Source organism: Hoplias malabaricus, chromosome 17 (genome assembly GCF_029633855.1).
Source record: "Hoplias malabaricus isolate fHopMal1 chromosome 17, fHopMal1.hap1, whole genome shotgun sequence".
In the NCBI taxonomy this organism is placed as follows: domain Eukaryota; kingdom Metazoa; phylum Chordata; class Actinopteri; order Characiformes; family Erythrinidae; genus Hoplias; species Hoplias malabaricus.
In genome coordinates, this window is record NC_089816.1 from 19909361 (window position 1) to 19934404 (window position 25044).

Genomic DNA, 25044 nt, shown 5'->3' on the forward strand with positions numbered 1-25044 from the left:
TTTCACTATAAAACCAAGCATTCTGTCTCTAAACCAGTGGTTTCCACTTTTTCTGTCACTCCCCATCTCAGACGAAGGGGAATTTCCGTGCCCCTCCTGTATCATATCGCCCCAAAAATGGTCATAAAATACACACGAAAGTTTACAGATTCTGTAATTTATTCAAGTAACATCAACTTCTCTGTAAATCAGTAGCTTAATGTTATAACACCAGATACAACATTATTGTCAATGTTCAAAAATACAGAAAGTTTTATAGTTCAAACTGTGCTTCAGTTTCTCACTTTTCAATCTGTGCAAAAATTAGCAATGGCAGGTAGGAGTGAGTTTGATATGGTGGGGGGTGAGGGGCATATTTATTGAGTCAAAGCCCACGCCATACTCAAAATATTAGCTATAAGCTAATTCCTATGTAGATGAGAAAGTAACATACTGCATTTATGATGATGTGGAACAGCATTTGATTAACATTAACTGTAGAGAGTGAGGCTGTGTCCCAAACAACACACTATGGAACTGTACATACTACACCACAGAGAGCACTGATAAGGGTGGTATATTTATATTGACACTATTCTGTGCAGCAGTGTGCAGTTTGGGACACGACCAGAGACTAACGTTAACTTGCTGCATGTTAACAACCTGAACACAGCTAATATTAACATTCACTAACACTGAGATCCTCCTGTTTCCCTAACAGTTACATACAAGTCTCTTTCATAACTGTATCCGTCTGTTATCTTTTGTGCTCTCGTTACTGACCTCAGCCCAGAGCTGGTCAACACTAACTTTATAAACCAGACTCTGACTGTGAAGCTGATGATTGGAGCAGCTTTATATTTGAACAGGCGCCTTAACGAAGGCTGAAAGAAGACCCTTCTCAGACTCCCTGCCAAATCACTTTAAAGGCAAAACAGAAAGGTATTAATAAAGACAGGCTCATTAATAAAGAAATGCTAATTTCTCCAGATTCTTTGCGCCCCACCTGCAATACCTCCACGCCCCACACTTTAAGAAACGCTGCTCTAAACTAAAGAGAAGCTTTGGCTTGAATGAGCTCCCAATTCCAGCCCTGTGTAGCCTTGCTAGACTGGTGTGCAGTCCTGGGCCTGGAGTCTGCACTTTTACTGTTTCCCTGCACCGACATCAGTTTTAACCTCGTTAAAAAAGCTTGGGGGTGAGCTGAATCGTGGGTGTTCGGACAGGAAAAAGCACTAACATCCCTGAGAAATGGGCTAAAATAAAAGCAGGATAGATCTTGTGGCCTTAATGACGACTGACCTAAGATACGAAGGCTTTGGCGCCATCTAGAGGTCAGTCTTACATTTATCCTTTTCACAATGCATTCAACGCCAGGTCTCAAGAAGGAACCCAATGAGAAAAGCACCAATGGACACATGAATTTTGTTCCAGTGCATGTTTGTTATTCGTTTCCTTAAACCTGGGGTCTTCACCAAATCAGTGTTTCTCAGCAAGACAAATTAACCCCTAGTTGAGGATTGTCCAATAGGAATGTCCGTCAACTCTTTTAGTGTTGGTCAAATTCAACCCGAGGCCCGTGTTTTTCTGTTAAATTGATTTGTATCCCTGATTTTCAACAGGCTTTTTGTTGTTTATTTATTTATTATATAGTTTTATTCTGTTGGAAAAGCATAACAACATTATCACAACATTATCATTACATAATAGTTTTGTTAGCCTTGCGCCCAATGATTCCAGGTAGGCTCTGGACCCACCACGACCCTTACTTGGATAAGCGGTTACAGATAATGAATGAATGAATGTTTTGTTTTGTTATAATGTGAACGTAAATAATGGCCATGGGAGCAATATTTGAAGCTTTTTATTAGTTTCAAGCTTATTGTGTATAGAAAAAGAACACAAACTGATTAAAATCTTTCAGAAAATGTATCAAATTATACTTTATCCTATTAAATTGTGACTTTTGTGCATATAGGCATCACAGCATTTTGAATTGTGAATTTTCATTAAGAGGGGGATGTAGTCCAGGACTAAGCTGAATCCCTGTCTGGGAAACCTAAAATTTAAATAGGAATATGGTCCTGGTACACTAGAGTGTGTGTGTGTGTTTGTGTATCTGTTCACCGCCACAGTTTAAATGCAGAGGTCATTTTTTGTTGTACTGTTGTAAAAGCTATGGTGCACTTCTAAATTCTGCATTTTGGTATGGTTTCCCTTTGGAACGCTGCAGTCCCCGCGCTGGCCGCTGGGGGCGGTGTGCTGGTGAGAGCGGTAGGCTGCAGTGTGTACGAGGAGTGCGTTTGGTTACCGAGAGTCTAAATGGCGGACGCGGAGAAGGGGCCACAGTAAGAACAATAACATTTCGGTCTCTTGACAAAGGGCGCTGTGAAATCGGGTCGGAGCCCACGGAATATTGCCGCTGTGGAAAGGGCGCTGCTGTGTGTATGTAAGCAGAGGGCGGTTGGGAGAGACTGTGTTGTTTTTTTGCTGATTTTCGGGCCTTTCGGTGTCTGGATGGTGTGTGTGTAAACATGGGCGACTCTCTGGGTCTGATCGGGAAGCGGCTGCTGCTGCTCCGCGGGGACGGAGCTCCCTGCCCGGGCAGCGACCTGCAGCAAGCCGCCTGGCTCCGGGGCACCGTGCGGGCGGTCAGCGTTATCGGCCTGGAGAGCCCGGGGGTGGAGGTAAGAACCGATTTAGAGACAGTAGAGACGGCAAAGCAAACAGACAGAGAACTATTTATGAAACCAAAAGCTCCAGTGCCTGTAAAAAAACCCACCAATAACTATTTAAACGTTCGTTTTTAGTGTCTGTAACACTCTGGAAGGCCAAAATTTGCCTCAGATTTGCAGTCGTCTTGGTTTAATGCTCCGTTCCACCTTAAATAGTGCTGCAGAAGTGGCATCGGGATCCTAGGGTCGTGTTTTCCCTTGCACTCTGTAGCAATTCCGCCTTAAATAGTGCAGCAGGAGTGTTGTGGGAACCATTGTTTGTAATAACCCGACTGATGGTTCCACCTTAAATACAGCAGTTATAATTTGATTCAGGGCGCCAGAAGGCAGTGCGATTTAGTGGGAATAATGCACCATTTAAGGTGGAACTGATAATTTCTAAAAAAAAAAAAAACACAAACAAATAAAAAAACAAAGTCTAGTGGTCTTTCATTGTCAAGCCTCAGTGTAAATGGTATATACTGGAAATACACCGGTTCTTCAAACCTATATATCACCACATTGACTTACAGAGAATTCACTTTACATAGAGTGTAGAATATGCAAAAACACACGAGACAAATACTATACAGGGCAGGACAACATTTATAATAAGGGTGGGCTTCTAAGCAGCAGCACATGAGGAGAACCAAGCGAATAAAAAAACCCTATTTCACCTCAATTGAGTGTTCTTGGCTATAAACTAAGTGTTACAGGCTCTAATGTAAACTGTGGAAAAAGAGTGCACTTGACAGAAGGAAAGCAAGATTACAGAAATAAGAGACTGGGGAAATGAATTAACCAGGGCTCAGGGCTAAACATTAGCTAAGAGATTATCTAAAAACAAAGATGGAGAAGGAAACAGAAGCTCAAGATGTAGGTAATAAATAGAGGAAAGGTGTAAAGAACCAACAAGAGAAAAGAACGTTAACAACAGCAGCAGCTGCGGACAGTCAGCAAACATCTCCATACTCTCTATATATTACACCACAGCCTGCACAGATCATAAAAAGACGTGAGAAACAACGTCAAACAGACATTTTAGGGGATCATAAATCTCCATTTCGTAACTATTTTGGATTTACAAGCCTTACTTTTGTAGTCCAGGTAGTGCACTGTATATATTAGAAAGGTGTAAGTTGGTGTAATATGTTAAATGTTCACACTGTGCTTCCCAAGAATGTAAATTCACCCTAATGTTGGGAAACAGCTGTTTTAAATGTGAGAGAGGCAACGTTTACTAAACAGCAAACCTTATCTGAGCTAGTACTCTTGTTTTGCTGGGACGTGGATTCAAACAGGCCTCGACCAAAACCTTAGGTCAGAAATACATCATCTGTAAGCGCTTCATTCTGACTGGTGTGGTCCGGCACCCACCTGGAATCACTGGGTGCAAGGCAGGGACACACACTGGACAGAGCACTAGTCTAAAACAGGGCATCACTCACTCACTCACACAGACACATTTGTGGATAATGCCACACAGCCACACTATGCCCAACACATGTTTGGATTGTGTGGTATACTGGAATGTCTGGAGGAAACCCACGCAGACATGAGGAGGACACACCACACTCCTCATAGACAGTGACCCGAGGAGAGGAGTCCACCCAGGACCCCGTGACCCTGCAGCTGAGTGACAGAGACACACTTCCAGCTTTAGAAATATAAAAAAAATGCTGAATGAGAAGCTGGAATTCGGACAGAAAATAAATTCAAGACAATGAAGCATTTGAATGATTAAAATATTCTCCTTTGTGCTTAAAATCCTCTGTTTATGGTCATTTAGAGGAAAATGTTTATTTCCGTAGTGTTCTGCGTAAAAAAAACATTCTAAGTTTGAAATGTGATTATAACAAGTTCCAAAATATTTCGCTGCTCTTGAACTAGAGCAAATGCTGCTAGACTTGTATTCATTTTCTGTGCTGACAGTTTTACACGACTGCTGTCCAGAGACTGTAGAAACACAGTTGCTCTTTTTCTACTCAGATTTTCCTGGAGTTTGAGGACTGTCCATGGCAGCAGCGCGCCTGGGTGCAGGTTTATGGGGACGAGGTACGAGCGGCTCTGATGGAGAAAGCCATTGTTTGGGCACCAAGAAACGAAGTGGGAGGAACCTCAAATCATTGGCCGGCGCTGGTGAGTGTAGATCTGTATCCTGAAGCTGTTCAGTGGCCTGCTGTGGCTCTGTGCTTTCCATGTTTACTGTTTACTGCCCTGTCTCTGTGCAGAGCCATGTTTAGAAAAGTCATAGACAACACCTTGTAATTGAAGAAATTTCAATTCAGTTTCATCTTCTGCATGTTGTCACTGTCCAAAGTAAAACATGTTTCTCCAAAATAGTAACTTTACAGGAGATAAACATGTTTCTTTGGATATAATCTTTTATGAGCCGTGTTAATGCTTTAGTAAATGAGGCAGAAATTCATTATCTTGGGCGTGTGAGTACTTTAGAAAAGGTAGATGTGTTGTGCATGTTGGTATTTTGTTTAACTTCTTTACCTGTCTCTCAGGTGTTTCAGCCACTGGTGGACCGTGTGGGGCTGGGATCCTTGGTTCCTGTGGAGTTCTTTGGAACTAAAAAGCTGGAGTTTCTCTCCAACAAGAACACAATACATAGATTTGAGGTTTGCCTTGATAACCTAATAGAAGATATGTCTGTGTTGTCTTTAACTAGAGTTCACCTGACCTGTGGCTCTGTGTTAAAAGAATGTAGCACTCTTCCTGAGGCCCAAATTGAGAAGCATGTTGTCTTTACGAGTCCGAGGTTGGTCTTCAGGGTTGTCATTGTGTTTCTCCTCAGGTGGACAAAGATGTGAGGCACAGTCTTCTGCAGGAGCAGCCGGCCCTCCACGCCGCCATCAGCAGTTGGCACCGGGACTCAGAGCTGCAGGAAATCCTCAGAAAGGGTCTGTTTAATTTGCACTGGAAGGGTTCAACATTTATGATTATTTTCATATTGCCCAGTTGGGCAAGCAACCGGAACATTCACTGTCTCACACAGATCATTGTTTTACAATGTTATTCACATATAAATAATTTAACACATTGTTTTTTTTAAATAATGGTACAATCTCGCAATATACTTTCTCTTAATCTACATTTGCACATTTGTTTTCTAAAAGTTGTAGTTAATAGAAACACTATCTGCCTTGTGAGGATGTTCCTTACAGACTTTATAGAACAGGTCCAGTATCGATCCCTGAAAACTGAGGTTTACGGGTGGCAGCGAAGTCACTTTCGTATTCATGCGTTTCCAACATTTCAGCATTTTATTTGCCCCAGATATTGATATTAACCCCTGACTGGAAATAACAGGGTTGACGGAGATCACCCGGCAGTGCAACACATTTTGATTTTTTTCAGAATCTGTGTTTTTGAAGCAATGTTGAAGTTCAGGTGTTGCTAGTTTCAGCTCACTCTAGTATTATCTGCACCTCTTCTGCTTCTGAGGCAGTGATGTTTATTACGTACAGTTCACTACATTACACACGACCATTAAATGCTGAAGTACTGAAATTAACAGCTGGAAACAATTAATTTTGGGTGAATATTTTGAAAGAACCTGTTTAAGGATCGCTACCCGTGTGGGGTTTAATTACAGTGTTACTCAGTGTTGTGCTTTCTTGCTCTGCTCAGGACCCTACACCATCCAGGGCCGGAGGGTGCAGGTTTACCAGCCGGAGTTTGGAGAGCCCTGGGCTTTGGGAATTGTTTCCCAGCATGATCCTGTCTCTCATATTATGGAGATTACAATGGATCAGGTGTGTTTGTGTGTGTGGGGGGCTTCTGCTGACTTCTCCACAATGTACATCTTGCCCTTTCCACTGCTTTCACTTACTCTCATGACTTCTGTTTGTTTATTTACTTTGCAGGGCAAAGAGACTCAGGTGGTTGATCCTAGAGTCATTCACGTAATGCTGGCTATGGATGCCATCGATGAGGTGTGGTTACTTTTTATGTGAACGTTTTTTGACAGCCACACACAGCTGATTGGCTGTAAAGGTTATTTTTGTTTAAACGACTTGCCCTACTTATTCTACTTTGCTGTGATTCTTGCAGAGTCAGGATCGGAGGAGAAAGGATATGGACGGAGGGAAAGGCGAGGGAGGACGTCGGCGGAAGACAGCTTCTGAAGATGATGAGGACATGTCCCTGAAGCGGTTTAAAGGAGCTGGAGAGGCTGAAGCAGAAGGCCAGAACGGCAGCGGTTCCAGAAAAGACTGTGATTCGATGGTAACGAGGGGAGCAGAGACCCCCTCGATGGGAATGGTGGAAGGGAAGGATGGCATGGGAATTGTATCTGGGAGGGGGAGCTCCAACGCAAGTTCAGAAGTAATATCTCTGGCTAGCCAAAGTGCCTCCTTTCAGCAGGATCATTCCAGCGTCAGACCTGTGAGCTTCATCAAGGAGAACGGCAACGCCTCCCAGAGCCAAGATAAAATGGGACCTCTTTCAGCTACGATGCTTCCCACGTCCACTCTGAATCCACCACCTTTAAAGCCTGCTCCCTCTGCGTTCTCTAACACATTTCCATCTTTGGGCCAGATGCCCAACTTAGTGCCTGGAACTCCTGCTCCCAAGTCTTCCCCCACAGCCCCAGCGTCAGAGAGGGAAGACGGCGTCCTTTCAGGCTACCCAAAAACGGCTGCTCTGGTTTCCCCAGGTCCTGTCACCATCTCTTCTCCCTCCCAGGACAACGCTGCCAGTGTGGTGCTTTCTGCCCCCACAGACCTCAGCCAGAAGAGCCATGTTTGGAGATCTCCACCAGATGCAAGCCAAGTAATGTAGATAATTACTTTAAGCATTTGTCAGCTGCATTTGAGTTGTGTCTTGAGTTATGGCCTGTTCACACCAGGTTTTTAATGGAAGAAAGAAAGGGTTTGAAAACAAACACACGCATACTGACTGAAGCTTGTGAATTAGTTTTATTTTCTGCCTTGAATGGAGGCAGCTGTTGTGTTTGCAGAACAAACAAATGAGCAGCAAGACTACAGAAAGATCTTCAGAACAGTGTGCGGGCCATTTATTTGCTGTGCTTAAAAGTAAAATGCTAAAGTCATCGTTGCACCTTCTCAAGGAATCAATTTCTTTTTCCTCTTACAGCATCTTCCTTCAATTTTAGACAAAAAAAGAAAAACCTGCCAGATTTTGTGTGAATGTTTCATTTTTATGTGTGAAAAATTGTACTCTCTGGGAATAGATCCTTAAATTCTAAATTATAAGAAGCTCATTTTAGATCTTACGTACTTTTCAGACACCCAAGACGGCCAGCCTCGCAGCAGGCTTCAGTCCTTCGCAGCCGAAGCAGTCCAGCGGTGCAGTATTCAGCAGTGTTCCTGCGCAGACAAACGGCTCTTCCCAGGAGAACAAGCCCTTCGGATTTTATTTCAACAACCCGAAAGAACCTCAGCAGCAGGCCTCCGAACCATCTCAGAACTTATTCTTCCAGTGCATGTCTCAGACACAAGCACAGAGCCCGAGCATCGCTCAGGGCCAGACGAAGGACAGTAATTACTTCACAGCCTTGTCTGAGTGCCTGAGCAAAGAGCCGCCAAGCTTGTTCAAATCTGCCGCTCCCTCTGAGGGTTTAAAAAAGGCAGTTGTGGCCTCTGCGTCTGCGGGACTCTTTGGTTCAGCGCCGCCCAGCAACCTGTCTCTGAAAGAGCAGCCTAAAGTGCCTGATGCCAAGCCGACAGGTAACGGGGTTCTCATGAGCAAGCCCTTTGGAGCAGGAGGAGAAACACTAGGGAAACTGGCCCCTGGTTTCCCCACAGCTATTGGAAGCACTCAGTCTGTGGTGGGTTCGGATGTCACCAAGCCTGCTGTAGGACTTGGGACCTCTCTGGGTCCTGGCTCTCCTGCTTTAAGTGGAATAAAAAATCCTAGCGGACCCAGTCCTGGGTTTGGTTTGCTCTCAGGTGGCAAAGTTTCAGAAACTCATGAAAACCTGTTTCTTCAGGCCTCGAAAGAGTCCAATCCGTTTCTAGCTTGCGGTGCCGTCCCGCCCGGCCCGTTTAGTGGGATGTCGCCTGCAAAACTGCCCTCCTCTACTCTGCCTGCAGCTGGTTCTGGTGTCCTTAACCAAGATCCTGCTGCCCCTGAAAGCCAACCAAATTTGTTCACCATGGCTGAGCCTCCAAAGGGAATCCTGTCTTCTCAGTTTACCGGCTCTCCTTCCTCGTCCTCTTCCTCTCCTGCTTCTTTCACATCCACTCCCGTAGACGAGCAGCAAGCGCTTAAACTCAGCAAGGAGAGCGCCGAGGCTGGCACTGGAACTCGGGACAACCCCGAAGGTGGTTACACAAAGGGCCGGGGAACCCCTATGCCCTTCGACCAGAAGTTCTCTCTGGAAAACCGCAGCCAGATGAGCAAAAAGGACTCGGACTCCAGCACGAACAGTGACCTGTCTGACCTGAGCGAGAACGAGGAGTCCTTAGAACAGAGCCAGAAGCCTGGCGCCCAGGTTGCTGCTGCAAATGGGGCAGACGGCCAGGCGCTTAAGCCTCAGGCTGTTGCTAAAAGCCGTCCAAGGAGCCAACCCTTTAAAGGTAACCCCATAGACCAGGGTGTTTTTTTTTTGGGATTTGGACATGCTTCCTTTTGCTCTAGTTTACTCACTGTAGTGTGATGTAGTCTAGATACAGAAGGCTTTACAGTCACCAGTGTTGTAGCTTCACACACATCTTATGAGTAAATAAATGTGGATATTTACATTATATTTAGAATAATCAGTACTGACAGGATCTTATCCACCCTCCTCTTCTCCACAGTGGAGATGACTTTCTCCTGACACTGGGACGTGTTGTGACCCTGTGTGTGAAGTGAGAGCAGGTTATAACACCTGACTTCACCGTGCTCTGTGTATCACAGTGACACAGCGCTGATGCTGTGACAGAGTTTATAAACTTTATCAATTCTAAAATGCTCGGAGTAGAAGCTGTGTCACTTCACTTCAGAGAGTGTGACGAGAGCCTAATGTTAGAAGACGCATCCATCACCTCACAGCTTGATTTCAAAGACCTTTCAACAAACAACACCTACTGGAATAAGTGTTTATTAAAGGTGCCATATCCCCCTCATCTCCACATTGGAACACAGTTCTGTTTCTTAATGAAACGTCTGTGACCTGCTTTGGTCCAAACCCCGCAAGCCCCACAACAGTGTTCTCCCCCTGTGTAAACAGCCCTGTTCAGAACACCCGCTTTCAGCACCTGTTCCTTTAAATGATAATGAGCCGCTCGCTGTTCACCCTGACCCCGAGTGCACAGCAGTGAGCTGTTTTTTAGCCGTTTTCACTTGGTTCTCTTTCTTTTTCGTTTTTACACAATGCTTTTATTTTTCTGTGCATGTTATGTTTGTATTGTTCTGTTAAAAACTTGTTTATTCTCCTGCATTTAAGATCTACAGATAAATATTGAAAGTCTCTTTTAGTTGATCTACATCCGTCTATCACCAATACTTGTTTTGGCAGTTATTACAAAGTATATATCTGTAATATTGGAGCAAGAATGTGTTTCAGGGCATGTCTCAGTGATGAATGTTTGTCTTGGTTGTGCGTTACAGCGGGTCAGTCTGTGCTCAAGGACCAGAGCAAGGTTCGGAGGCTGAAGCAGTCCGGTGAGCCTTTCTTACAGGATGGCTCCTGCATCAACGTAGCGCCGCACTTGCACAAATGCAGAGAGTGTCGTCTGGAGCGCTATCGAAAATCCAGAGAACAGGACTCGGATGATGATGACCCTAACGTGGCTTGTCGCTTCTTTCACTTCCGCAGGTGAGTCCGAGTGCTGTTAATTTCTCAGTAAGTCTCCTACTTTTTTAATAAAGGTTCCTATTTGAGCTTCCTTTAAAAACACATTTGAAAGAGTGGGATAGAATCTGGTTTCTGTCGTTGTCCTCCACTTGTGAAAAATACAAATTAGTTTTCTTTTTCTTTTTTTTTGTGTGTGTAACATAATTGTAATTCAACATTCAAAAATCATTTTTATATATATATATATATATAAACAAAGTGTCAATATAGTTTTTAATAATACTTCATTACACAAACATCTCAAATCTTATTTGTAAACCTAGTACTTATGTTATTTTGGAATCACTGCTTTGTACTAAATGACTACTAATGTGTAATTTAAATTATATCAAATTATATAACTGTAAATAATTATACGGTTTACTGAGTACACTAAAAATAGAACTCTTTAATACAGATAAACCAGTTCAGTATCACGGTGGGTCCTGAGCCCTCCCGGAACTACAGAGCGCAAGGCAGGAACACACCCCGTAGGGGACCACACAGGGAGACGCACACTCACACCTACGGACACTTTTGAGTCGCAAATCCACCTACCAACGTGTGTTTTTGGAGCGTGGGAGGAACCCGGAGCACCCGGAGAAAACCCACGCAGACTCAGGGAGAACACAACACACTCCTCACAGACAGTCACCTGGAGGAAACCCACACAGACACGGGGAGAACACACCATACTACTCACAGACAGTCACCCGTAGGAAATCCACACAGACACGGGGAGAACACACCATACTCCACACAGAGAGTCACCCAGAGTGGTACTCAAACACACAACCTCCAGGACTCTGGAGCTGTGACAGAGACACTACTTGCTGCGCCACTGTGCCGCCCACACAAAATATTACAATATAATAATACACCAAAACATAATATAAGTCAAATTATATATTAGTAGTGATTTATTACAAAGTAGTGGTCCCAAAATACACTGTGTTATAAATTGTGCTGCTTTTTTCCTTCTCTCTCTATGTATTAGACTTGCATTCACCAAGAAGGGGATCCTTCGCGTTGAGGGCTTCCTGAGCCCACAGCAGAGCGATAACATGGCCATGGGTCTGTGGCTCCCCTCCACGAACACGCAGGACGGACTCGACCTCGACACATCCAAATACATCCTGGCCAACGTCGGAGACCAGTTCTGCCAGCTCGTCATGTCCGAGAAGGAGGCCATGATGATGGTGGAGCCTCACCGTAAGAAATTATTTCTCTCTTCTTTTTTGAGCTGCCTCTGTTCATGAGTGAGTACGAACCTTACGTTTTTCACAGTTCACAGTTTGACATGTTGTCTGTGTTTCTACAGAAAAGGTGGCGTGGAAGCGAGCGGTGCGAGGAGTGAGAGAGATGTGTGACGTTTGTGAGACGACGCTCTTCAACATCCACTGGGTGTGTCGCAAGTGTGGCTTCGGTGTGTGTCTCGACTGTTATCGGCTACGGAAGAACCGACCACAGGACGGTAAGCGTGCCCTCATTTAATTTTCTTTACATCTTTATAGGTGCCATATCCCCTTCTTCTCCATAGTGGAGTTCTTAATGTTGCATCTAATGAGCTGCTCGCTGTTCACCCAGAACCCGAGTGCACAGCAGTGAGGAACGAGGAGCAGAAGCTCTGGCTTTTAGCCGTTTTCGCTCGGTTCTCTTTCTTCTCCGTTCTCGTTTTCTCAGCTTTTACTCCGTGCTTCTCCGCTCTCGTTGTGTCTGTTTTGCTGCGTTTAAACTCGTGTTTTCGCTCTCACATAAACGTGGGTCTAGCGCTGTGATTGGACAAACTCAGACGAGGGGGCGGGGGCCATTCTAAGGTCTCTGCACTTGACGTCAGGAGCGGAGCAGAATCAGAACGGCTCGTATTCTGACTTGGAGCACACAGAAAACTGACTGTGGTGGGGTCTTGTTTCTCAGTGTTTGGGTTGGTGGGCTCCAGATTCACACGATAGACAGGATTTTATCGTAATAAGTCCACTTTAATTTAACAGTTTCCAATCCTATCAACGATTACTTTCATTCATATAGAAGAGGTGGAGACCCCAGACGATGAGGTCTTCTCGTGGCTGAAGTGCGCAAAGGGTCAGCCTCATGAGCCCCAGAACCTCATGCCCACTCAGATTATACCTGGCACAGGTACATTTTCTCTTCCACTTAAAGAGTTTATTGTTTGGCAGTGTATCCTTAAGTGCTGCTCACTTGTCCACTATCTGTTTTTCCACAGCGCTGTATAATATCGGAGACATGGTACACGCAGCACGAGGAAAATGGGGCATCAAGGCGAACTGCCCTTGCACCAGCAAACACAATAAACCTGCGGCGCGGCCTACGGCTCCCAACGGCCTTTCACAAGTAAGCTCTCGTGACTGTGTGTTTTAGGTGCTTCACAGTGAACTGACTTGGAGCATTTAATTGTATGTTTTTTTTATTCTTTTAGCACAAGTTTAGTTATATTCAGATACTGAAAAATAAATGTTTATTTGTTTTTTAAATATAAACAAATAATACAATATGAATAAACAACAAATCCACATAAAGGCTCTTGAACAAGAGCAGGAAAAACCAGAGAACCTCTCTTGCGCTCTCTCTCTCTCTCTCTCTCTCTCTCTCTCTCCCTCAAACACACCACTCCACCTTAAGAGACATGGGGCTCCCCACAATGGTAGATGTTCTCCTTAAGCCAATTCTATAATTATTGTAACAGGCTTAGTTAGGATAAACAAATAAATAGATGGTGTAATACCTCCTATGCGCACAAATTTCTTTCTGAGATTTTTAACAACTATTATTTCAAAATGTTTTGTTACTGCAGTCAGGTGCAGCGTCCAGCGCCGGGAATGGTGCTTCCACTTCAACCACTCCTCGGCCGGATGGGGAAGCCTTGACTGCTGTGGTGGTTAAAGTGGAGCCTGGTGCTGAGGGCAGCAGTGCTGAGACATCATCCAGCAGTAACTCAGCAGCTGTTCCAGCCACGCCACAGACGCCTGGCGCCAAGGACGGCAAGGGCAACCCCTCCTCTGCCCTCCACTGGCTCGCTGACCTGACCACGCAGAAGCCCAAAGAGGACTCCAAAGGTGAGCCGCTGATTGAAGTACAAAGTGTTTCTGATTTGCTCTGTTCCTCCAGGATCTCCCAGATGTTTTTTGTGATTTGTTTAAGGACTGAAATGTTTGATTTTGCAGTACATGTAGTCTGTGTTCTTGCAGGGTTAAGGCTACACTCTTAAATAAGGTAATAAAGGTGGGGTATTTATGAAGTACATTTCAATGCGCTCCATTTGCCTAATCTTATTCATACTTATGGTTCACTCTACAGGATCTGTGATTGGTGTCACAGCAGTGATTCACATTGCTGCTTTTAATTAATGTCATGTTTTGGGACACTGTAAGACTCACTGGTTTATATTCGGCCACAAGGAGAATGACCACAAACTGCTTCGTCCATTTTTAAATGCTCGCCTTTCTGAGTCAGCTTTCCTTTTTGGGTTCAGGAGACGCTATCCTCGCTCTCACGCCCCCCCTCTAGTGAACTGACCACGCTGTCCTCGATCTAACGTCCCTGTCAGTTGAGAGTAGTTATTGCCATATTAACTTGTCTCGATTAACTCCACGACTGTCCACAAAACCCCAATTCATTTAATATTATTATCCATCCATCCATTATCTGTAACCGCTTATCCAATTTAGGGTCGCGGGGTTAATGTTATTAGGTTTTCAAAATAATTTATTACAAACTGGACATGGATCTGGATAGAAGCATCACTCATTTCAGTTCTGGACCAAGGCTTGCATTATTTATTTTTTTTGGTCATTCCTTCACTAAACTCTGATTGTGGTGGTGCCCTCTAGTGTACGTCCAAATTTTAACATATCCCATTGCTGTGAACAATGCTTTTAATGAACAAAAATACAGATTAAAGTTTTCTGGCAATGTATTTTACCCACTACAGATTCTTATCCATGAAACATTCCTGTCTTCTTCAATACCCTCCTCAGTGTCTGTGGTTCGGGAAATTGTTCTCTTACTGTCTTCTTGTCCCTCTAGACTCGGGCTCTCTGAGGGCGATGATGGGTCGCGAAGCCCGATCTCCTTTTGGTCTGAATGCCTTCAGCTCGCTCTCCAAACCCTCAAGCCCCAGCCCCAAGCTCTTCAACAGCCTTCTGCTGGGCTCCGGACCAGCCCAGCCCAAAGCAGAGGGCACAAGTCTGCGGGACCTGCTCAACTCAGGCCCGGGAAAACTGCCCCAGGCTCCAGAGGGTGGAGTCCCCTTCCCTTCAGTGTTCTCTTCTTCAGCAGGGGTGAGGGAACCTTCTGCATGCCATGTTGTGTAGCAGCATCTTCTGATTTGCATTAAATGTGAAACAAGTTGGGAACAGCAAGGGTATTTTTTACTTGTGATTATAGTTTCAATGTCCTCTTTTCAGTCTGATAAGATGAAGGGAGGTCTTCCCACCATTCTGGACCACATCATTGCGTCGGTGGTGGAGAATAAGAAAGCAGAAGGGCGCCGTGCGTCTGGATCATCTGAGGCTGGAGAACCAGTGAGTGTTCCTCGCAGAGAGGGGGTGATGGGTCTCAGCGTCCTGGACCCCCACACCTCCCACTCTTGGCTGTGTGACGGTAGGCTGCTCTGTCTGCAGGACCCCAGCAACAGCAACAACTGGAAGATCTTCAGAGAGTGCTGGAAACAGGGCCAGGTGAGCAGTGTAGATTTATCTGAATGCAGGACAGATACATTGGTGTAGTGACAGGATTCTGCTATGTAATATATAAATAAACCAACCAAGTTAAATACAGCTGTGTTAGTTTAACATCAGGAGGTATTGGGGCTAAAAGGTTTACCTGTGATTTCTGTGGTTTTTATCAGTACAAAATGTTCAGGTTCTGTACTAGGCTTTTTATAAACATGTAAACAGCATAAAGGGCCTTGAATGGCTGAAGCCTCATTAGCATTTGCCTTTTCAAATCAATATCGTGGCCAACAAATCTTGAAAAGTTTGGCAAGTGAAATTCCATCTTTTGGTGAAGGTCCTCAAGCAGTAGTATGCTGATTTGCCTGAGGTGACCCTGAAGGAACCAGGCTTTGTACAGCAGTACTATACCCTAAATGGAGGAAAACTAGTAATATGTAATCGCTAAACTTGATATAACACGATCCAGTCTGATTATAAAATGCTGCATAAAAACCAGACGGACTGGAGCTCAGTCAGTTGGGAGGATATATACTGTATATTTGCTGTGGTTATTTTTACAGTTTGAACTCCAGAACGAACTGTTTGAGTTCTCAATTTTCAAGCCAGAGTAAGGTGAAAAATATCTAGTGTGACAGCTGCTTAATGCAGGTTATCTCTGGGAATTCTGGTAAATTATACAAATCCAAATCAGCCATTTTACATCTCAGAATCCCTCCTGCTGAAGCCTGCCCTTCTCCGGAAGCTGGAAAACATACATTTGGATAAATTCCTTTAAAGGTATTTATATATGGTTCTTGGGAAGTATTGATACTGCTGAGAGCCTGACAGAAATGCGCACCACAGTGTGTGTGTGTGTGTGTGTGTGTGTGTGTGTGATAACATCTGCAGATATTTTATGTCATATTTTTTTTCCATTCTGCAGCCGGTGCTTGTGTCTGGCATCCACAAGAAACTGAAACTCGCTCTGTGGAACCCAGAAGCGTTCAGCGATGAGTTCGGAGACCAGGACGTAGACCTGGTCAACTGCAGGAACTGCGCCATCATCTCGGACGTCAAAGTCAGAGATTTCTGGGACGGCTTCCAGGTCATCTCCAGTGAGTGAAGACTGAGAATATTCTAGTGTTTAGATCTTTGTGCAATGATCTATTAATAACACACCGCTTTAATCATTTCACAATGTTAAAAATAATGGTGCTGCTGTATCTTAGAAGATTTAGCAGCTTAGGGTTTGTAAACAGCCTCTGAGAATATTATTAAATGAACTGCTTTCTGCAACGACATATAAAAGGGAGAAAAGTCTCGTTGAATAATGGTCTCCTGGTACATGTTCTTTTTTCTCTATTTCCAAGACAGGAACCAATTGCTATCGGGTTTTTAATGTCTGTGCTGTTTTGTTTATCATTAAAACCTCCCTTTGGTTTCTGCAGAGCGGTTGCAGGGTTCGGATGGGCAGCCCATGGTACTTAAGCTCAAAGACTGGCCTCCGGGGGAAGATTTCCGAGACATGATGCCCACGCGGTACGCTCATTATTTCTTTCCTGATGTGCAGGCTGGGGGTTCAGAGGAAGTGAGTTTTGCACACTGAGTTACTGTCTGTCTCCTCCAGGTTTGATGATCTCATGGATAACCTTCCTCTGCCGGAGTACACGAAGAGAGACGGCAAACTCAACCTGGCCTCGCGCCTTCCCAACTTCTTTGTGCGTCCAGATCTGGGGCCCAAGATGTACAATGCATATGGTGAGTGAAGTTTTTAACTTCTATCACACAGGAGATAAGACAGTTTGTCTAAGGATCTGTGGCCTTAGCTGTGTTCAAATGTAGGTTAGTTGTAACGCAAGTCTTTACTAAATTCAAGTTTATGTATTACTAAATCAAAACGAGTTGCACCACCCAGACTCGTATTTTCATAGGACCTAGTAACTACTATATATTTACACCTACCCCTAGGCAGGTGTAAGCTTTTATGTAAACGACATCAACCAAAATATGGCTCGTTTGGAGCACTTTGGGCGTGACGACAGGAATCAGGTTTTCAATCGTCGTGAGGCAAATGAAGACACAAATATACGCAAACTTATTTAATTCAGTTTTGAATATATCTTCAAACTAAATAAAAATTAAATTCATTTGCATATATTTGTGTCTTGGTTCAATGTTTTTTTTTTTTTTTTTTTTTTTACAATAAATATATTTTATCCCCATAAAATGTAAGAACTCTGCAGGATGCCACCCGTGTTCCCATGGCAGTGTGTTTGGCAGGTTCTACGTTTGTTGTCATCATGTCGCCTTGAGGTTTTAGGTTTTAAAGTTTGATTTATAGCTAGCTAATGACAGTCAGGTGTTAGTCTGAAAAACAGGCTGTAATTTGCACCCATAATCCTCAGCCCTCATTGTACATCTCACTGCTCCTTTATTTATTTTTTTTATTTATATTACTTACTAATCCACTATTACCCACACTTCTTTGTTCCTTTCTCCTTTGTTTCCTTCTTTTTCATCTCCCTCTGTTTCCACAGGTCTGATCTCTACGGAGGACAGAAAGGTTGGAACCACTAATCTGCATCTGGACGTGTCAGATGCTGTTAACGTGATGGTGTACGTGGGAATACCTGAGGGAAACAACAACCATGAGAGTGGTAAGTATTCTCTGCATGCTGGATGTTTAATGAATGCTTAAGTACAGTTGATCAGCATTTAAATAGAACCCTTACTGTTAAGACATTAAACTCAGTGGTGTGTCCACTATGTTAAAATTCACAAATCTTCACCCCCTTAAGTAGCTTGTTTTATTACACCAAACATATAAAAAATGTAATTTAAGTACTTATTAAACCAGTGTTTCCAGCTATATCCAGCATGAGCTGTTAAGTAAAATATATATATATATATATATATATATATATATATATATATATATATATATATATATATATATGTATGTTTTTCTATAGGCCTGACATTTATTATGTGGTAAACCATTTCCATTTGTTTTATACGTCGTATCTCAAGACAATTTCAAACACATGTTATTTTAAGTCGTAGCAGTCAGGGTTCCTTTTGTGTCAAGAAGTCAAGGTTAGAGTCTGTTTTAAAGAGGTGCTTAATTTTCATCGAGTGACGCGGAGGTGTCAGGTGTTCTTGGCTGTGTAGTAGTCTGCGATGTCACCAGTGCTTTATTCTTTTGCCTTTCCTTTACTTTTATGTGCTGTGTGTTTGTGCTGCTGTCTTTATTCCATTTCAGTACGCTTTTACTCCTCATTATTCCGACTTGAGTCTTTGTCAACCCATTGCTTTTTCCTTTCAAAGTCGAGCGGTGTCTGGTAGTTTAACTTTTCCTCGCAGTCTTTGTCTCTGTCTGCCCTGAAAAACCTTATCAATCTTCTAGGTTTAGAGTCAGGGTCCTAGTTATCTGTCCCTCCAAATATAGTCCACAGAAGGTATTTCAGAGTTCACACAGTCTACTCAGCTCAGCTGATAACATTAGTTGATATGAGCACAGTGCATTTTAAGTTGCCATTGACATAGTCGTATGTAAGAGTCTGCGGCCCCCTGGTCAAATCACATTTATTATTCCAACAGTGGCATTTACCTGCATGGTTTCTATTTGTGGGGTTTAACATATCAGGGGAAAACTCTTCATAAAATGTATTGCGCCAACATGTGCCCCATTTTATGTTTCATCAACTTTCCCCCAGTATGTTCAACTCAAACAATCAGCGAGTGTGCACGTCACTGAACACAGTGCCACTTAGAAAATCAACACAACTTGTAATTCAACCAGGGGCACCCAAGCTTTTGCATTTGACCGTATAGAACTCAGAAAGCTTTTCCGGGACGTCCCAGAAGTCCTGCTGATAAAGCTCTGGGCTCCTTTTGGCTCTGAGCTCAGCTCTTCAGGGTCCTGGCTTCTTTTGATTGTGGCACCATTTCTCATTCACAGAAGCAGACCCCGCTGGATACAAAGGTCTGTGCATTTATTTTTATTTCAAATTTGTCTCCCCTCTTAGGCATGACCCTCTACACTAACCCCCCCCATCACTCTTCTGTCTTTCACTCATCACTTTCTCCCCTCTTCATGTGCCATTCGCTGTACTGATGATTGATGTAGATCAGTGTCCCACACCTGTCCCTGTAGAGAGGATGGGTGGAATAGAAAATGGCGATAAGAACCGTAGGCTCTTCTATTGGCACTCTGAACTGCATGGTATCCACTCTACTCAGTTCTACTCTGCTCTAGTTGGATCCTATTTGTTTTTCCACTATTAAGGTCCCCCTCAATAAAATGTAGCTGACAACTTCGTGAAAACCCTGTCTCTAAGGGGAACAGTGGGCTTTGGAAACCACAACAACGGTGGTGGTGACGTTAAGCGTTGTTTACTCATGGTGTATTGGCGTGTTGTTGCTTGGGACTGAACACAGGTCCGTCATCAGTTCAGACAGATCAGTAGAGTTTGTTCCTTCCTTGTTGCAGCGTCCAGCTCTCACTGGATTCTTTCGTCGGCCACCGATCCAAGGAGCGTTTGAACCTCTTCAAAAGACCATGGCGTAATTTTACGAGCTGCCGTCATGAGTTGGATAAAAACAAACCTGATCTCTGCTGCAGCTGGAGATTTTACAGATGGAGAGTTGGTGCTGGACGTCTGCGCTGCATGGCATAATGTGTCGACTCTCTCTGGACAATCAGTGCTCTGCAAGGTTTACACGCCGTGGTTTAGTCCCTACTCGCCTCGCTCTGAACCACGAGAGAACAGTCACTAAACAAGAACCCGCTTCCAGGACCAGGTTTGTCTAATGGGAAAGAAAAAGAGCTGAGTAGAGCAGAGTTGAGTAGGTACCATGCATAAGAATAGCCTCGTGTGTCTACAACACTTGTAGTGAAGGTCCTTGCTTCACAGTGTGTGGGTTGGTGGGCTCCAGATCCACACACACATGTGAACATGCTCTGAACAAGGGATTTAATGCTCATATAGGCATCTCTGTGCTTTGTAGCTCTTACTCTGTACAACAGGGCATCGGTCTGTATTCAGTCTGTGGATGTGAGCGAAGGCGGATAGTGGAGTTTCCTCCACAGTGAATGATGTAAAACTCTCTAAGCTCCTTCTTTTTCCAACGTTAACATCCCACTGAATGAATCAGCAGCGCCTTGCTCCGTGTAGCTGCAGGTTTCAGATTGGGTGGGGGTTCAGACAGATTTCCATACTGTTGGGTGGTTGTGTACTGGACTCTCTTCCCTGCTCATTTCGCCTTACAACATCATTGGGTTTTTTTTTTTTTTTAAGGGTCAGTGACAGAACCCTTTCAAAATGATAATTTAAAAAAAAATTATCAAGGTTACAATGTGCATTTTTGTATCAGCAAGGCCCTCTTTAATGTGCTGTTTGCTTTAATACTTTCTAACAATGAAAATGTCAGATGACACAACCCCACATTTTACACGTGTATTAACTAATCTTTAGACTTGGACCTCAGTCTTTTTTTCTAAATAAATAACGTTAATAATGTCATGGTATTCCTGGAGTCTGGACACTGAAGCAGACTATGACCTCAGTTACTCTGGCTTTCTCTTTTTTCTTTGTATCACTGTTAGAATAAAGTCCTTTTTACTTGATGTACTGTGTGATGTTTGAGAATGTCAGAATTGATGAACAGTATCTGAAATACATGCTACGGTATGGCATTTGAGTTATTGGATGGACTTGACCCAAAAAAATGCACATCGTGTCACTGACCCCTGTTCATAAATGTGTGTGTGTATATATGTGCTTTACTGTGGTCTGTGCTGATATTTTTAGACAACGTAATGCTGGAAGTGTATGCATTTATAGACAACAATTCTGTGTTTGCTTCAGGATTAATTTCAGTCTTTAATGAAGAATGAGCTGTAATTCTGATATGGTCATTATTCACTTCTCTCTGTAGATTTAACTGTTCAATTTGTAGTCAAATATGGTCTAGTCCTGGACTAATGAAGGGGTCTAAAATACCTGAGCAGGGGTTTCTAACACTTTTGGGGTATTTTTCCCAACCATTCTTCATTAGCTGGGTGTTAAGGGGGGATTGTTAGGAACTGACCACATCACACTGGTTTATTGAAAAAAACCCACAGTGATCTGAAAGGAGAGCTGTCACAAATAAAACAAGCAGTGGTCAGTCAGAGTGATTCTGATGGCAGAAACAGCACAGGAGAATCGATGTTAGATCACATTAGAACAGTCTATAAGAGCCTTGCGGTAAGGAAAGAATCTGCAGAATAGGATATTTACAGCCAATCAGACTAGGTCTCAATTAAGGAACTGCCCACTGACTCTTCCCATAACGTCCAATGGAGCCAATCAGGCACAAGTCTCGATTGAGGAACCGCCCACTAACTCCTCCCATAACGTCCAATGGTTTAAACTGCAACCAATACAGATTGATCCACACAAACCCTTCTGTTTTGCAAAAGAATTCAGATTCATGCTGAGGAACAGACTCTTTATTTGTTCCACTTGGGCACAAGCTTTTCTGGTTCAGGATCCAATTTATGTTGGTGGAAATGCACAGAATTAATTTTGTGAATGGGACCCATTCTGGTTCCTTGTTGTTGGAAAAGCGCTAAGTGAGACCCACTAAGCTGTTATGACCCCCCGCACTCCCAGGTTAAGAACCCCTGCACTAGAGTGATTGTACTTTACTTAAGGATTATTTTGGAGGATTTGTAAAGGGCAAGTGATTGATAATTGTCTGAGTGAAAATGAGAGCACATCCCGTACCCTGCACCCTTTAATGAGTAGTGTTTTATGTTTAATTGAAAGGAAATGGAGACTTGAAATATGGCACATTTTAATTTAATAGATTTTTTTTAGTAGGTTAAACTGACAAGCTCATGCAAAAATGTTTGCAGAAAAATGGCTTGTCTCTGTTCTCTGTAAAGGATGTGTTTACCCATCGCTAAGTATTTATTTCAGCAGAAACCTGTCATTTGACCTAGAGATGTCCAAGGTTTTGTAGAGAACTTACACCCCTACCCTTCAGCCCAGTCATTTACTCCAGGACTAGGCTTAGTGAGTGTTGGGGGGAAATGGACCCCCACACTTCAGAAGCTGATTAGGTCCAGTGGATCTCATCTCAGATCAGCTTTGATTAAAGTTTTTTTTGTACATTAACAGAACCGTATTTGTGTGTGTGTGTGTGTGCGTGCACGTGCACACTCTTGACATAGCTGTGTCTTGTGACTGCAGAGGTGATGCTCACTATCGAGGAAGGAGATGTGGATGAGATGACCAAGAGACGAGTGTACGAAGGGAAGGAGAAACCCGGAGCGCTGTGGCACATCTACGCCGCCAAAGATGCAGAGAAGATCCGCGAGCTCCTGCGCAAGGTACCACCACACGACTACTGTTTTCAAGAGCCCTGTGCAGACGTTTGTATTTCTTAGTACCAAACAAAAAAAAAAAACACAGCAATTTTATAGACATACATACCTGAGACACATGAAAAGAGTTTATATAAATTTGGTGAGTAAAGAGCCTTTAATATCAGAGATATGAACTCCTCTGTTGTTTAAACTGAGCAAGCTCTGTACTGTTTTTCTGTTCTCTGTTACTGTACAGTTTTTCCCTAGTGTTTACAGACCCATGTGACACACATCTGAGACCGAAAGCCCTGTTCTGTGTTCCAGGTTGGAGAGGAACAAGGTCAGGAGAACCCTCCAGATCATGACCCCATCCATGATCAGAGCTGGTACCTGGACCAGGTTCTGCGCCGCAGACTGTACGAGGAATACGGAGTCCAGGGCTGGTCCATCATCCAGTTTCTGGGAGACGCTGTGTTTATTCCTGCTGGAGCACCGCACCAGGTGAACACCCGGTTTTAACTGGACGTAAATCTTATTTAACACCAGGCCCATATCTCTTTGTCTTTAGAACCGTTCCATATGTACGGTTCTTCAGAAAAAAATTCAGAGAATCAGTCCCTGGATTTATTTATTTATTTATTGATTAATTGATGAGTCTGAATTATGGTTTAAAGCAAGCTTGGACACGATCAATAAAAATCCTCACAATTCTGTTTTTGTTTTTTATTTAGCTGATGTATTTTTACTCTCCAGTTTATCACTGGGAGAAATCATTTTAAATCATCATTATCATCATGTTCATCGTTGTTTTTCCCCAGGTGCACAACCTGTACAGCTGCATTAAAGTGGCCGAGGACTTTGTGTCTCCGGAGCACGTGAAGCACTGCTTCAGACTGACACAGGAGTTCAGACACCTCTCCACCACTCACACTAACCACGAGGACAAGCTACAGGTAATTACTGCCGATCTTTATCATCTTTGTGCCGCGGTCTCTCTAGATGTTTGCAGTTTGCATCACTCTGCAGAAGAGATGAGGCCACTCACCCGTTTTGGCATGTTTAGCTAAAAAACCCACTCTCCAACCACGAACAGTAAAAGAAAATATCGAAAAAGATGTGTCCCCTCTAATCCCAACTCCCCACTGACTGTGCTCCAGTCTGCCTCACATTTATAGACCACTTTATAATCGTCTCGGAGAATGCTGGAGAAATTGTTCTGCTTACGCTGTGCCATTTAAGGTTCGCATTTAATCTGCTCCTCATCGCTCAGATGAGTCAAAAATGCGTCTGATGAGAGTAATGTATTTCAAATTCGCCTGAGCAACAAACTGTAAAATTCCCTTCTTTATAACTGCTCTCTTGCTTCGACACCTCTTACCACTAATAGCTCTGTCTTGTTTGGAGCGATGAGGACGTTTGGGTTTATGTTTCTCTGGTCTGACTCTCGCAGGTGAAGAACATCATCTACCACGCAGTGAAGGAAGCCGTGGGAACGCTGAAGGCTCACGAGGTGAAGCTGGTCCGTTCTTAGTGCCGTGTTTTGGTGGCGGACCCTAAACCGAAGCAGTGAGGTCCCGGGCAGAGGGGGGAGTTATCGAGGAGGCACTTATGGAGGAGAGCTTTGGCGAGACCTTCTTCAGTTCCAGACTTCAGCTTCAGGCTAGGATGAAGGACACGCTTCATCAGTGTTACAGAAAAAAAAAAAAAAAAAAACGTTTAGTTTTTTCACAAGACTTAATTAATTTCTTCGTCTGTATTTAAACCGTCAGTGTCTGCTCATTTTTTTTTTTAAACATGGGACTGTTCAGAACGGAGCTAGTGGATTTTCTTAAAGAGGGATAAGTTTCTTTACCCCTGAGTTAATGTGAGCACTGGGTTTGTTTTTGTTTAGTTTTTTTTTTTTTTTTTTTTTTTGCTGGTTTGTTTTCTTCAGTAGAGGAGAACTGTCTGTGGAGGAGAGGAGAGAACGAGCATGACAAAAGAAGAAAAAAGATCCCTCCACATTTGGTCGAGGTGGACTTGAGTTCTGAAGGGAACTAGACCAAAGTTTTGTATTTTTAGTTTTTATTTACAACAAAAATGAGAGCGTTTTGTTCCTTTTTTTTTTTTTTTTTTCTCCTCTTTTTATAGGCCATTAAAGTCATTTGAATCACTCACGAACGCTGGGGAGACCGGCTTTGAGAAATTGTCATTCAAAAACCAAGAATTCCAGCTATGGAATATTGGTCATTAATATGTATCAATATATATATTGATCTTAGCAGTGTGTATGATTTTGCAAATAAAGTTTACAAAAAATGGATCGTCCCTTTTTGTTTTTAAACACATACTGAATTTCTTAGGAGAAATTTTGTGTTAAGTTCTTACTACACTGCAATAAAATAAACCATTTTAAAATGTTGCACATGTTCACACAGCCTTATTCCTGCTTCAGTTTTCTCTCTCTTTGTGACGATCAAAAAGCAACAGCCTAAAGAATTGTGATATGCATGAATGTATGGGATGATGGTTCACTTTTACAGTGCTTTT

At 43.3% G+C, this 25044-nt stretch overlaps 1 protein-coding gene across 2 annotated transcripts; it reads left to right on the forward strand.

Annotated features, from left to right (window-relative positions):
• Positions 1–2296: 2296 nt before the first annotated feature.
• kdm3b (lysine (K)-specific demethylase 3B) lies at positions 2297–24851 on the forward strand. Of its 2 annotated transcripts, XM_066649116.1 has the most exons (25): positions 2297–2666; positions 4683–4832; positions 5207–5320; positions 5497–5602; positions 6333–6457; positions 6569–6637; positions 6756–7475; positions 7951–9244; positions 10260–10467; positions 11483–11697; positions 11807–11959; positions 12514–12621; positions 12710–12837; positions 13298–13559; positions 14530–14783; positions 14910–15182; positions 16102–16273; positions 16607–16697; positions 16786–16916; positions 17696–17815; positions 19120–19143; positions 22400–22539; positions 22840–23016; positions 23334–23468; positions 23966–24851. In XM_066649116.1, the coding sequence occupies exons 1-25, from the start codon at positions 2514–2516 to the stop codon at positions 24044–24046; spliced, it is 5403 nt and encodes a 1800-aa protein (XP_066505213.1). In that variant the 5' UTR covers positions 2297–2513; the 3' UTR covers positions 24047–24851. The 2 variants fall into 2 exon arrangements, with proteins under 2 accessions (XP_066505213.1, XP_066505214.1); XM_066649117.1 differs by lacking the exon at positions 19120–19143.
• Positions 24852–25044: the final 193 nt, after the last annotated feature.

What these genes read in the sequence shown, in the direction of transcription:
- kdm3b (XM_066649116.1), top strand. Translation starts at nt 2,514, where the DNA reads ATGGGCGACTCTCTGGGTCTGATCGGGAAGCGGCTGCTGCTGCTCCGC. An exon ending in GATGATGGTGGAGCCTCACC is followed by an intron (nt 11,698 to 11,806) that starts GTAAGAAATTAT and finishes GTGTTTCTACAG; the next exon opens with AAAAGGTGGCGTGGAAGCGA. An exon ending in CAAGATGTACAATGCATATG is followed by an intron (nt 16,917 to 17,695) that starts GTGAGTGAAGTT and finishes CTGTTTCCACAG; the next exon opens with GTCTGATCTCTACGGAGGAC.